The sequence below is a fragment of the Juglans microcarpa x Juglans regia genome, chromosome 4D (assembly GCF_004785595.1).
Source record: "Juglans microcarpa x Juglans regia isolate MS1-56 chromosome 4D, Jm3101_v1.0, whole genome shotgun sequence".
Classification (NCBI taxonomy): domain Eukaryota; kingdom Viridiplantae; phylum Streptophyta; class Magnoliopsida; order Fagales; family Juglandaceae; genus Juglans; species Juglans microcarpa x Juglans regia.
The window spans coordinates 26,853,769-26,866,688 of NC_054600.1; the positions used below are offsets into that span (position 1 = coordinate 26,853,769).

Consider the following 12,920-nt stretch of genomic DNA (forward strand, 5'->3'; position numbering starts at 1 on the left):
ATGGGCAAACTAGTCCTCTTTTCAAGTGTTTGAACGAGTTGCCAAGGGCAATTGGATATTGAGAAATAATAGTCAAAATCATGAATATGTAAACATCGCATAATTATTTTAAAAAATTTGAATAAATACAATATTTATATTAAAAAAAATTAATTTTTTAATAATAAATCTCATTTTTTTTTCAAAATAAATATACAACACTTGCACATTCTATGACAGTATATAACATTACTCTTGAATATTTATGGGCCTCAATATTTTTGTCTAACCCAAAGGGGAGAAAACGTTCGCTACAATATAGCCGTAAGCCATCCATTACACAAGGAGTATGCCCTTTTCTCTTCTACACTATTTATTCATGTCCAAACTGTGGCAAAAAGTGTTCAAAGGCATGCATCATGTCCTGAAAATGTAAACATACAAAGATTTTTACCATTGACGTGCTTTTGAAAAATAAACTGAAGCCTGCCATTTCTTCACCGTATCAACTTTGAAGGCAGCCATGATCTCGAACGTATTCCCCATGCGATTGATGCAAGCAAATGGTTTCAAGTGATTTACAGATGCTCATGTTACCGGGGCAAGATGATTGTTGCAGCTTGAGAGCTCTACGTTTTTTACCCGATACTTGTTATATGTAATAATGAAAGGTTTTAGAATACAAAGGAGAATACTTCCAGTTTGGAGCATTTGCAATGTTGAAAACTAGACCTCTGCATGGTTGCAACCGCTGCCTCCATTACTTATCAAGGGAGGAACCGCCTTTATCATCATACTCTGAACGAAAGCTATCATCTATACATATAAAAATTGTCTTGAGAATTGACACCGCAACTGGAAAAGTATATACGGTAAAGCTATAAAAATACATATTACATATTGAGATACTTAAATAAAGAAGCAAAATACAAACCTTAAGACCTCAAAATTAACAAGAAAACATTGTTAAAATAAAAGGCATTAAAATGGTATAGACTGGTAGATTAGATAGCCACATCCAACTAACATATGGCAGTCTACATGTTGGTGTTAATCACGTATGGATTTCTGTATTGGTGTAAAATCACAAATCTTAATTGATAGACCATCTAAATGCAGAAAGAGTGAATTGCAGGTTTGTGCTGTAAAAAAGAGGAGTGTTCTCAGATAATGACCACAACTAAATTTAATCCACATCTTTGTCATAATGTAAAATCTCTTACCATAGCAAATCCAATGCACATAATGCTAAATCCAGGGAAATTGAAAGGCGCTCGATCAGACAGGAATAAAGCTGAAAGAACAATTTAATGTTGTTAGTTTAATTGGCTCTTGGGCCTGATAAAAGACTCCATTAAATTTCCAATCACCTGTTAGAGGAGAGAAAGCTAAGGGAGAAACAACGCTGGCAAAGGAACATATGCCTGAAATGCACCCTTGAGCCATTCCCTGTAACAGATAGGGAATGAAAAGAAAAGAAAAAAGACTAGTCAGATGTAAAACCCAGAACCCATGTAAAAAAGAAATCATCTGCACTAAACAGGACACATGTTCAAGTCTACACAGACTGCAGAAATATTTTTGCAACTCACTACAAGAAAAAGCAATCCATTGCATTCTTTAATGAGATCAAAATAGTTTTTAACAGAATGATGCCAGCACACTCTAAAAACAATGCCAATCAGCAAAAAAGTTGAGCAGACACTTCAAGAAAACTTGCCTGTTCACAGGGCCCAACTTGTTTGGAAACAATGCTCCTCATCTGCACATTCAAAAGTAATTTTTTCAACAGACTACATCCCAGTAAATGTCATAGACTGAAACTAGAAAATTGAAGAAAACTCACACATGGATGTGCTAGAGAAAAAAATACGGAGAACATAGCAGCGACATAAGGAACCTATCATTCAAAATGTTAGCCATATTAGAGCAAGGTCAGAGTAAGCTGGAGCATATACCAGATATGCTTTAAAGGAATACAATTAGTATTCAGAAATATGATGGAGAAAGCAAATTGAACATAAGTAAAAGGAAGACACTTGTATCTGAAAGTAAAGTTGCAAAGAAGTACCCAGAAGGACCACGCAATGCTGTAAAGAAACATCTGCAGTCAAGGTCATAAATTTCTTAAATGAGAACATACCAACGTGTTACAATGAACTTTTGCTATGAGTAGGTGACAATCAACTTTGACAGAAGTTCTTATGCTCAAGTCGTTGTAGCATGCAAGGAAATTATTACAGAGAGACAAGGAGCTTACATGTGCACAGCTAAATAAGAGCCCTACTGAAAGCAGCTTTGCCTCTCCTAGAGCAGGAACCAATGTAGGCATGAGAAATAGCTGCATGATTTCTTCAAGATTTAGAATTTTTTAGGCATACCTCAATTTTCAGTTATATTGAAAACGAAAATGCAAGAGGAATGCAAGCGGCACCAATACAAACAATCTGTGACATACCTGTGATATGGTCCCTGCAATCCCAGAAATGACCATTAAGTCAGCAAACTGGTCCTTGTTAAAATGAAACCTGGCCTTTAAGTAATACTGCATAGAAAATAAAAAATCTGAACTCCACAACTCCTGTAGAATTAGAGGGTCCACGACCCCACTTGCACAAAACTATGTCTGATTATATGTACCAGCTGCAAAGGTCTAAGCAATTCTAATTCATGAATTTTTATTTACCCAGCCATAAAAACTTTTTCAAAAAGATAATATTTGTTAAAAAGACCAGGAATCAGTTCAGATCAATTAAGCATGAACAAAATCATTCTCCCTTGATCAGCATAAGTGGCATAGACAACTCTGCACTGACTGGCACCTATTTGAAATCAGATACTATTCATTCCAGAAGAATAAATAAAATAACAATGAGTACCAGCAAAGCTTGAGTACAAACCCAGATTACTCAACTTCAGCTTCTAACAGCCCCTTGAGAAGTTGCAATAGACAATAGCATATTAAACTCTCAGACTAAATTTGTATGCTCTCTTTAATTCAATATGCACGGCAGACTCAAGATGTTACGCATTGAACATAACCAAAATACTAGAATATTTTTTTTTTTTTTTGATACGTAACCAAAATACTGGAATATTAAGATCACAAAATCATAAAATGTAATAATTCAATCAAGCTTATATGTCTGAAGTCTTGAAAAGAAGAGAAAAATGCCGAACGAACGCATCCAAATGAGTAAAGTATCCATATTATTATCCAGCATGCCCCGGATTTTGATAAAGAGTTCACGATTCCACTTTCATATATGAAAATAATTGATCAACAGTAAAGACTCCATTGTACCATGTGTGCTTTTTCAGTGGATAAACATTATTTTCTTTGATTCCTCAAGATTTTTAATGACCCTCGGTGCACACACTAGTGGGAGCATAGCTTAATTATAGAATATGGGAGGCATGAAGATTTCATCAGTATCCTCCTCACATGCAAGACAAGTTGACTAACATAGCTAACATCTACGTGCTTGCAAATTTCAAGTACACGCTTAAGAAATTAGTAACACACTGGATACATGAAATGTAAACAAGACCATAAAGCTTGAATCGTCTAATATTAATATAACAAGCCACCACCAAAAATAAACCCACCAGTTTAGAGCCACTATAAACAAGTGCAGGAATCGAAAATGTGTGTCTAATTTATGGGAATAGAAAAGTACCATCATGGAACCATGAAGGCCAAAATCTGCAAGATTGCTAAAAAAGGAAACGACTGCAGCTTGGGAAAACGTCGAACTGCAAATTTAGTCCAAACAAGAATCGTTAAAAGCATTTCTGTTCATGGACTACAAATTTCTTTTCAAGAACCAGAGGAGGGGGGGTGGGATAACAAAGGGAAATTAAATTTCACGGACCTAGTGTTGAGCAAGGAGACCATATCCTCCAAGGAAGGCATTCTTTTGAGTACCAGCGTACCATTCCTGTTCGATTCTCCATCCGATTGAGTAATGTGCAGTTTATCCTTTGAGAGAATTGGAGCGGAAAGACCGTCGTCTACGACCGAATCCGGGAGGAATACCCTCATGTACACCGCTGCAATCACAGCCACCGAAGCCGAAACCTAACGACAAGTCGTTTAAATATATATGTGCACTATATAAGGACCATCTGGGAAATTACATGAGGCCCGAGGGATCTGTTTATGTTATTTAGAGGAAGAAAGAGGACCTGGAAAGTAGAAGACGTGGAGAGAAAACGGGTGGATAGGGTTCCGCAGACGAATGCAGAGGATCCAATCCCCGATAGAACGCCGAAAGCTGAAGCTCTTCGCCCCTCCGAAACATTATCCGCCTACCAAAAAACAACAGATTCTCTAAATTTTCTATGTTTTGGATGCTAACTACTGTGAAATTCAGTTTCTACGTTTATCTTTTTCCTACTCTAGACAATATTCCGAGAAATCTGAATTCATTTTTCTAGTTTCGACTGAGTTTAACCTCACCCCAATCCACATTTTTTTAAATTTTTAAAAAAATATTTGATTGGGCCCTTGCTGTTTGTGGTTCTAAGATGCAATCAACGATATGGGTTGATTCAGCTGAAGCCCAACCACATATTTTGTCTTTTCCTTTTTTTGGCCCACGAAAGATTTAATTTAGCTTCGTTTGCATTTAAAATTCACATCAATTCATCTCGTCTCATCATTACAACTTTCTCAAATTCTCACACAAAATATAATAAACAATTTAATATTTTTAAATCTTAAAACAACTTTCCCAAATTTTCATATAAAATATAATAAATAATTCAACTTTTATTTTACTATTCACAAAATAATTCAACACATGTCAACTTATCTATAAATCTAATCCACTTTTAAACTTGTGTAACTTTTCAAGCTGGAAATTAGGAGCAGCATGAGGGGAGAGAGAGAGAGAGAGAGAGAGAGGGATAAGGTTGTTTTACCACATAAGCAAGGGCAAGGCAGTGAACGCTTCCTTCACAGACCATTGCAGTAAGGGTCCTGACGACATAGTAGGCGTAGAAGAAATTCCTATCCCTGCTATACGCCAATATGCCTGTCACCACATATTATCCATCCATCATCAATTCATTCAATATCCTACAAACCACCTGCTTTTCGTTGCCTTAAAATAATGAATTGTCGCTATTTCTGGCTGTAGTAGCTAGATGGTGACCTTGGAGTCATGATTTCGGGAATATATTAATTCAACTAAGTTATTTAATAAGCATTAATTATATATTAAGAATATCCGGCCTTCTATAATATTGTCAATAAAAAAAATATTTTATTTCAGAGTTTTTCTTTTCTTTAGATCTCTTAAAGTTTTTTTTTGAACGAATAATAGAATTTATAATACGAGAGAGATAGATACATAAAGACGTATGTTCCATAATATTTATTGAACATTTAATAATGTTCGAGAAATTCACTTAGACAACAATAAATATCCTGGATCAACTTTATGTATTTATCCTTCTTTCACTCTAGATTCTAGAATTCTGTAAAAAAATTCTGAAAATCCAAATAGAAATTTATAAGTTGTATGATACGAGATGAAAAATCATCTTACGATAGGTATATACTAACTATATATTGGTTGGAGCCGGCCCCACCAATAAAAAGATATTGACTTCGTCCCTCTCAAGCTTGAGAATTATTATCATTAACGTCATTAATTTGATGGCGTGGGTTATAGTGACTAAATTGTCATTAAGATTTGCAGGGTCTATCGTCGTGACTTTTGTGTTGGAAGTTCATCTATCTATCACGACTTCAATAGATAAACGTAGCGAAAGCAACTAACTGTTTAAAAAAAGAAAAAAATAGCAGTTAAGGGTCTCAGTCTAACTTCAACTCAAAATGACAGACGTAGAAAACAAGGAATTTGATATCTTATTTTCCCCGAAAAATGAAGAGAAAAATACTATGATTGGAGTATAATTTTAGGTTAACTCAGCCAGAGAGAAAATTGCATATATATATAATATTTATATACCTAGGGGAATGATGGTGAGACTCATTGGAACTGTGAGCAAAGCTTTCCGCCCGTACTTGTCGGAGAGATTTCCCACAAGAGGCATCATTACGAGTGTTCCCAGACCTATAATCTGCACCATCAATATTTAAACACAAAACTTTGAATACAACATGTAATCAGACAAATCATACAGGTACGTAAACGGCTTATAAAAGGAAGGCTATTCGATCGGGTTCTAGTGGAAAGATGAAATATGGCAGTTTGTCTAAAAATTACTTGAAACTTAAAAAGGATGCCCATTAATGGACTATATGCTAAGGAAATAACACTATCGAAAGTTGTTAAATTTATTACAAAAATATTAAAAATCGAGTTAACAGTACTACTTCACGTGATTGATGGCACATGATCACAAAGCGAGACATAAATAATGTTAGAAAAATGGTTAACTCTATATAATAAGTCATTTCGATGTTAGCTATTATCTCCTTAATTATAACTTGTAGGCATAATATTTTCTACCAATCTTTAAATAAACTAGTCTTTGTTTTAATTAATTCAAAGCTTAATAAACGATGACAAGTCAAGGTAGTAGGAATTCGTTAGGTGAGAAATAGATATGAATATATAATTGGATCGATCAATCACCAGTGATTGGAACCGTGGGCGTTACCTGAGCCAATGGCCCAAATTAAAGTGTGGGTTGCCATGTTGATGTTGTTACTTTGATCAGACAAGTGTACGTTAGATAAAAAAAAATAGATCAAGGGCATTATGTACAGAAAGCGCATTTTATTGTAAGAAGACATTTTATAAGAATTAGAGGACATTTTATCCAGAAAACTGTTTGGATAGAGGACATACCAGATTCTATTGTAAGAAGTCTGGATAGTGACAAAGGTGTTTCACATGACAGTTAGTAATGAAATACAGAGGTATTTTTCAAAAAAAAAAAAAGAAAGCGCATTTTATATTGTTACTATATACAGTAGATGGTAAATTAAAAAGAGGTTGTGGGCCAGGCGATCTAGTTGGAAGTTTCTGCAAATTCTTTGGAAACGAAGGAGCAGAGAGACTAGAAGGAAACCTCGTGCAGCTGATGGGAAATTTCGTTTGATGAGAGAGACTCAGATCAGAGGGAGAGCGGGGGAGATCAGAGATTTCAATTGCAGGAGTCATGCTGCATGCTTAGCTACAGTTCCGAAACATTGTTTTCTCAATCATTAAACGATCGAATGAAAATTATTGTTTTCTCAATCATTAAACGATCGAATGAAAATTTATAAGCATCCGTTCAGTGAAAATGTCTTGACATTCATGTTAGAGTAATAAAAATAGGGCGTTTTATATTCAATGCAGGAAGAAAAGAATCAAGATTGCATGCATGGAAAACTAACCTTAAAAGTTGTATATGCCGGTATGTAATTATAAGGTAAAAGAAACGTTTGCTTGCAGCTACTGAGAATGGAAAAATGATAGTAAATTAATAAGGCATAAGTAAATAAAGAGATCAATTAATACCGCTTGTTGAAACCCAGAAAGGTAGATGGCCAGAGAGCATTCGTCTCTTCCGGGACAAAGTGCAGACATAGTAACATCAGTGATGGCTGGGATCACCATAAAAGTGGAGAAATTATGGAGAAAGATCGTCATGAAGAGGTGGCTCAGCCCCGACAACTTTTCCATATTCTCTCTCGCTAAACCGCTGCTAAAGAGTAGTACGACCGAAGGCGATAAAGCAAAAGCCACCCCTTCACAATTTAGCCACTAGAAACACTTGAAAGCAGCAAATGTTGCTTGACTTCAAAGAATAGTGCAGTATGTGTATATATACTCTGCTGATTGCTGCACATTCTGCATGTCAACCTCGCTCATGTTAGAGCGGTACGGTGACACCGTAAGTTGATTTAGGGAATGACTGACCAACCACGACCCAGGGTGCCTGGCAATGGGTTCAGCCTCTGGCCCACTGAGAATTGATTAGAAATTTTCTTTCATAATATACTAGTTTTGTAATATCGTGGACTTGTCACTCTAGCCACTCTTAAAGATTTTGGCAGCCGAAACCCGAAAAGTGAAGCGAGTGCTAAGTGAAGGCCCTGAAGGATGCGTAGCTTGCAGTTCATGCAAAGGCAAAACATCAAAGTTTAATTCAGGACCCATTTTTAAGTCGTGAGCGACGTAATTACGCTTTTGAGGCGTGCAAGCTTGATCTACGCTCACTTTGGTGGGTAATCACTTGAAGGAATAGTTTTCGTGGGCCCAATAACTTTAAATTGGGTTTGGCCCGATTATTTAGGACCTTTGAACCAATAAGCTTTTGACCTCTTTTCCTTTGGATCGCATTAGGCTCTTTGTATCTTTGACCTCATCCTCGTCACATTCAGATCTTTTTGTCTGAAGTCACTAGTATGAAAAGCAATTGTTCGGAAAAATGATTTGATTCAGACCGACTCAAATTGAGTCAATCGAAACCGAAACAGTTTTAATGTATCTTTTGAATCGTTAACCGAACCATTTCAATTGACCAATTCTAAACGAGTTTAAACTGATTTAAGCCAATCCTAATTGATGCAAAATTATGTTTATTTTCTTAAATTGTGTCTAATAAATGAAGTTTTTTTATTTATTATACTGAAAATTAAGAGATTAATACGTTTTTTTTTAATGAAATTTATGGTTGTGCACCACATATTATCATTGTGATGTATTTATAACTTAATGGATTTATCTTCTTCTTACATGAGAATACTTGGGGCAAGAAAATGTAGATAGTTGAGATAAAAATGCATAAATTACCTAATTATTGAAACTATTTAAATTCATATCGTATCGTTACTGAAACTAGTTAATGAGTTCGTATTTTAAACTTTTTTATAAGTAATATTAAATGTTTGAAATGTATTATATGTGAGTCTAATATTTCTATCGACACTAAATTAGTTGTTTGGATAGGTTTGGAGTTTGGGATGAGACATAAAATTTTCATATAATTTCATTTTATATAATCTTATCTTATCCCCAAACATAATTCAAATACAAAATTTTTAAACTAATTATTACAACTTTTTCAAATTTTTTTAAAAAAATAATAACAATTCCAACATTTTCAAATCTCAAACAAAAATTATATTGTTATAATATTTTAATTTTATAATATTTTTTATTCAAATTTTTATCTCTTTTATTCCAAAATTTAAAAAATATTCAATTCAAACTATTTTATTACTATTTATAAATTATTTTATTATTATTTATAAAATTCTCACCGATTTTGATTTTTCTTGTTGGGATAAAAAGACAGAGAAATGGGGCTACCCATTAGGCCGCGTCATGGCTCGACCGAAGGTATACTTTTCGAAGGCCCAGACATACGGGCCGTGGCCGGTGCATTAGACTGCAGACATGCGTATAACAACAAACAGTGATGCATAAACACAGTTTTTCTCCTGCCTGAGCGCAAGAACCGAGAGAGCGTTACAGGAAATAAAACGAGAGAGCCGATGTGATTATGGACCAATCAGATGCTGCCGATGCCCGATTAATATATATATGTATATATATATATATATATATATAATAATGGACCAGAGGCTCAGATAATACCAATAACAATTAGTTGGACTGAGGCGTCGAACCCATTTCTACGAGAACAACGAGATGTTGTCCGCGATGCTGATTGCGGATGTGATACATTGTACATTTTGACGTCTTCTCAGTTAGTTGGCCCATCCACATGGCTTGTACATCAAATATTCCAATTAATAATAATAATAATAATAATTTGCTGGCATTGCCAATAAAATATCCCAGTTTAAACTTTAAACCCATGAATACGGTGAAGTTAATCTTATTATTATTATTATTTGTTATTTCAAATTAAGATACCTTATGCCTGCCTTAACGCAGAATATCGTTCATTGTGAATTAGGATGTTCTTTTCGATTCAAGCTAGCTAGGACCCAACAAGTAACTGTAGAAAGTGACAACGACAATTTTCTTTCTCAACTGGCAAGATTAATATCAAAGGTATCTGATGCAGACATTTTGTAAGCACTCGGTCAACTGGCAAGAATGTAAGATGTTTGAGTGGATGAGATCAAAAGATGGGTAAATTATGATAGAATTGATACAACATTTATTTTTTTTATCCAATTCATAAGTTGAGAAAGTTCAACATTAATATTTATTGTTTGATAATACATTTTTTCGTTTGGCTACGGTGAGGTGAGATATTTTATTAAAATTTAAATAAAATATTATTATGATATGATTTTTTAATATTGTTATAAAGTTGGCTTTTACGCAGGTCGATTTTGGTAGCTTAATTTGTCTGGTTTCCGACACTAGGAAAGGCAATTAATATGTGATTCTGGACAATTAAGCTAATGTTCTGAACAAGACTTGAAGAAGTTTCCATTAAATGAACTTATTTAATTTCTTTCATTTATGGTTTAACCAAAATATATATTCCAATTTCTATATTTATAGGATTGTATAAATACTTATTTATATTATAAGAAACGTAAGATTCGAAGAATCATGTTGGGAGGAAAATATTCACTTTTAATAAAAAATAATAGTGATAATAATTTTATAAGGAAAGATAAAGTAGTTAACAGCGAGGAAATTAAAATAGACTAATGGGAAGGGGAAAAGCAACCAAAATATATTAAAAAAGAAATAAAGAAATAAAAGTTGCACAGTTCCTCATACTGATCACTCACTACTGCGACTGAGAGAGCACCATTTCTGAAGAAGCTTCCACGTGATTGCTAGGCTATCACGGTCCGACTCTGCACTTCCTCTCAGGATCGACCTGTACGCTGAACTGTCCAGATCAAAATTAATCAATTGTTCTATTTCAAAAACATGGTTCCGACAATGTGTCCAGCTCCTCAACGCGAATATTTTTTCCAGTAGAATCAAAACGTGCATTACTTCAACACTCCTGTGCTACTTTCCTCTCTCCATCGCAACCACTTTCGATCTTTTTGTTTTTTCTCCTCTCGGGGGGGAAGGAAGTTTAATTGTTTTAGATGATGACGATGATAGTATAATACTCCAGATCCAATGAAACAGGCAATGTTGAGTCCCTGTGGCATAGGAAGGCCGTGAAAATCTCTCCTATATTAGTGTAGAAAAATGAAATCCAGAGCGTACAACCGTGTCTAGAAGGGATCTAGCCAAGGGAATCTATCCCATCACAGAAGATGTAAGTATAGCACAAAACAAAATGACGAAGGTTCCTATGTTTTTTTTTTTTTTTCCAATCTTGTTAAATTTTGAGGAGTGATACAATAATAAAGACATTCAATAAAAATAAATTCATTGATTAATGTGACTTCATACCGTATGTTAGATGTAATTTTTAAAAATATTTCTCTTATGTTAGATATATTTTATAATAAAAATAATTTTTAATTTGATGTAACTCATCAAATCAAGTGAATTTTTATGATTAAAGTCTTGACTAGATGTTTTATATACTTGGTACTATACCTATTTTTATTTGTATTAGTAAAATATATTTTATTTATACAAAAAGTGATACATTACATCTTATTTATAATAAATAAGCTTTATAATATTAATATCATCAATTACCTCAAACAAATTATGCACTTGCTTCATAGGTTCATGCGATTGCTTTTTACCATACTACACTGCCCCAATTATTTTCTCACATTCCTCCTCCTTTAGCCAACTTGCCTCAAATTTAAACAGGTGTTGTCTTCTCCTTCTTTCATTCCTTCCCCCCATGATCGTAAGTATTATTGGTTTGTGATCTGAGCATCTAGCCACAATCCCCTCTACTACTACTTCTTTGAACAGACTTTTCCAACCATTATTCATTACAAATATGTCGAGTCTCTCTTCTGTAAAAGTCTCATATGTGTGGCCATTACTTCAAGTAAATGGATTCTCCACACATCCTGAATCAAACAGTCCATTACTCTCCAGAACTTCCTAAAACTGTACCATCTGGCTTTCGACTCTCAACCTCCCTCTCACCTTTTCATGCTAAGTCAATATTTCATTAAAATCTCTTGCTACACACAAAGCTGAATTATCAACTGGTTTTAACCTTGACAGAAGCTCCCATGACTTATTTCTTTTAGCAGTATCCGGATGCCCATAAAAACCCGTAAACACCCAGCTTTTCCTATCTTTTTCATAAACTTTGGCACTCACATGCCACTGCGAGTAATTCAAAATCTTAACCACTTCCTTATCTTTCCAGAGCAGCCCCAATCCCCCTCTCCTCCCTATCGTATCAACAACAAAACATCTCTCCATCCTCAATCTATATTTCACACTCTCCAATCTACTCTTCTTTATCATGGTCTCAATTAGAAACACAATTTTGAGCGACTTTTCCTTAACCAAATTGCTAAAATCTTAAACTGTCTGAGGGTTCCTAAGCCCTCGACAGTTCAAACTTAGTAGTTTCATAACGACTGGCGAGGCTGCTTCATAGCCTTCACCATTAAATCAACTACCATTAATCCACCAACATCAGAGTCCATTATAGGCCTTTTCTCCCTTCCCTCATCTATTTCCCCCTCACCACCCTCAACAGAATCTAATAAACATCTTTTTAAAGAAGACACAAAGTTTTGAGATTCACCTGAAACACGCCTCCCTCGTGCTCTTCGCTTCCATACATTTCCCTTCTGTTTTCCACCTGCTTTTGGATCTTCAGATTTACTTCAGCAGCACTCTCTGAATTTTTACTACCATTATCCTTCATTATGTCATTCTCTACAGATCTTATTATTGGAGAGGATTGATCAACAAGTTTTACTATCAAAGCCTCTTCAACATGGCCATGTCCCTCACATACCCCTCCATTCCCCTGTCAACTCTCTTCTCTTCCTTCCTCCCCTCTTCAACATTCTCTTTTAACTTTTTCATTTTTTTCACCCACGCTTACAACCATTTCCAGATTAGATTCTTCCCTCGATAGATTACTAG

General features: G+C 34.8%; 1 protein-coding gene across 1 annotated transcript; it reads right to left on the minus strand.

Moving 5' to 3' along the window:
• Positions 1-334: 334 nt before the first annotated feature.
• LOC121261374 (hippocampus abundant transcript-like protein 1) lies at positions 335-7,899 on the minus strand. Its single transcript, XM_041163714.1, has 14 exons — positions 7,464-7,899; positions 5,961-6,072; positions 4,906-5,018; positions 4,168-4,290; positions 3,855-4,060; positions 3,660-3,735; positions 2,438-2,524; positions 2,240-2,320; positions 2,051-2,083; positions 1,826-1,879; positions 1,700-1,741; positions 1,350-1,428; positions 1,203-1,273; positions 335-795 (listed from the first exon to the last, which is right to left on the minus strand). The coding sequence occupies exons 1-14, from the start codon at positions 7,626-7,628 to the stop codon at positions 706-708; spliced, it is 1,332 nt and encodes a 443-aa protein (XP_041019648.1). The 5' UTR covers positions 7,629-7,899; the 3' UTR covers positions 335-705.
• Positions 7,900-12,920: the final 5,021 nt, after the last annotated feature.

Excerpts from the sequence above, each read along its gene's own strand:
- LOC121261374 (XM_041163714.1), bottom strand. The coding sequence starts at position 7,628 with ATGGAAAAGTTGTCGGGGCTGAGCCACCTCTTCATGACGATCTTTCTC. Across the intron at positions 5,019-5,960 it reads TCTCACCATCATTCCCCTAG|GCATATTGGCGTATAGCAGG; the intron begins GTATATAAATAT and ends ATGTGGTGACAG. Across the intron at positions 1,742-1,825 it reads TTTCTCTAGCACATCCATGT|ATGAGGAGCATTGTTTCCAA; the intron begins GTGAGTTTTCTT and ends TTGAATGTGCAG.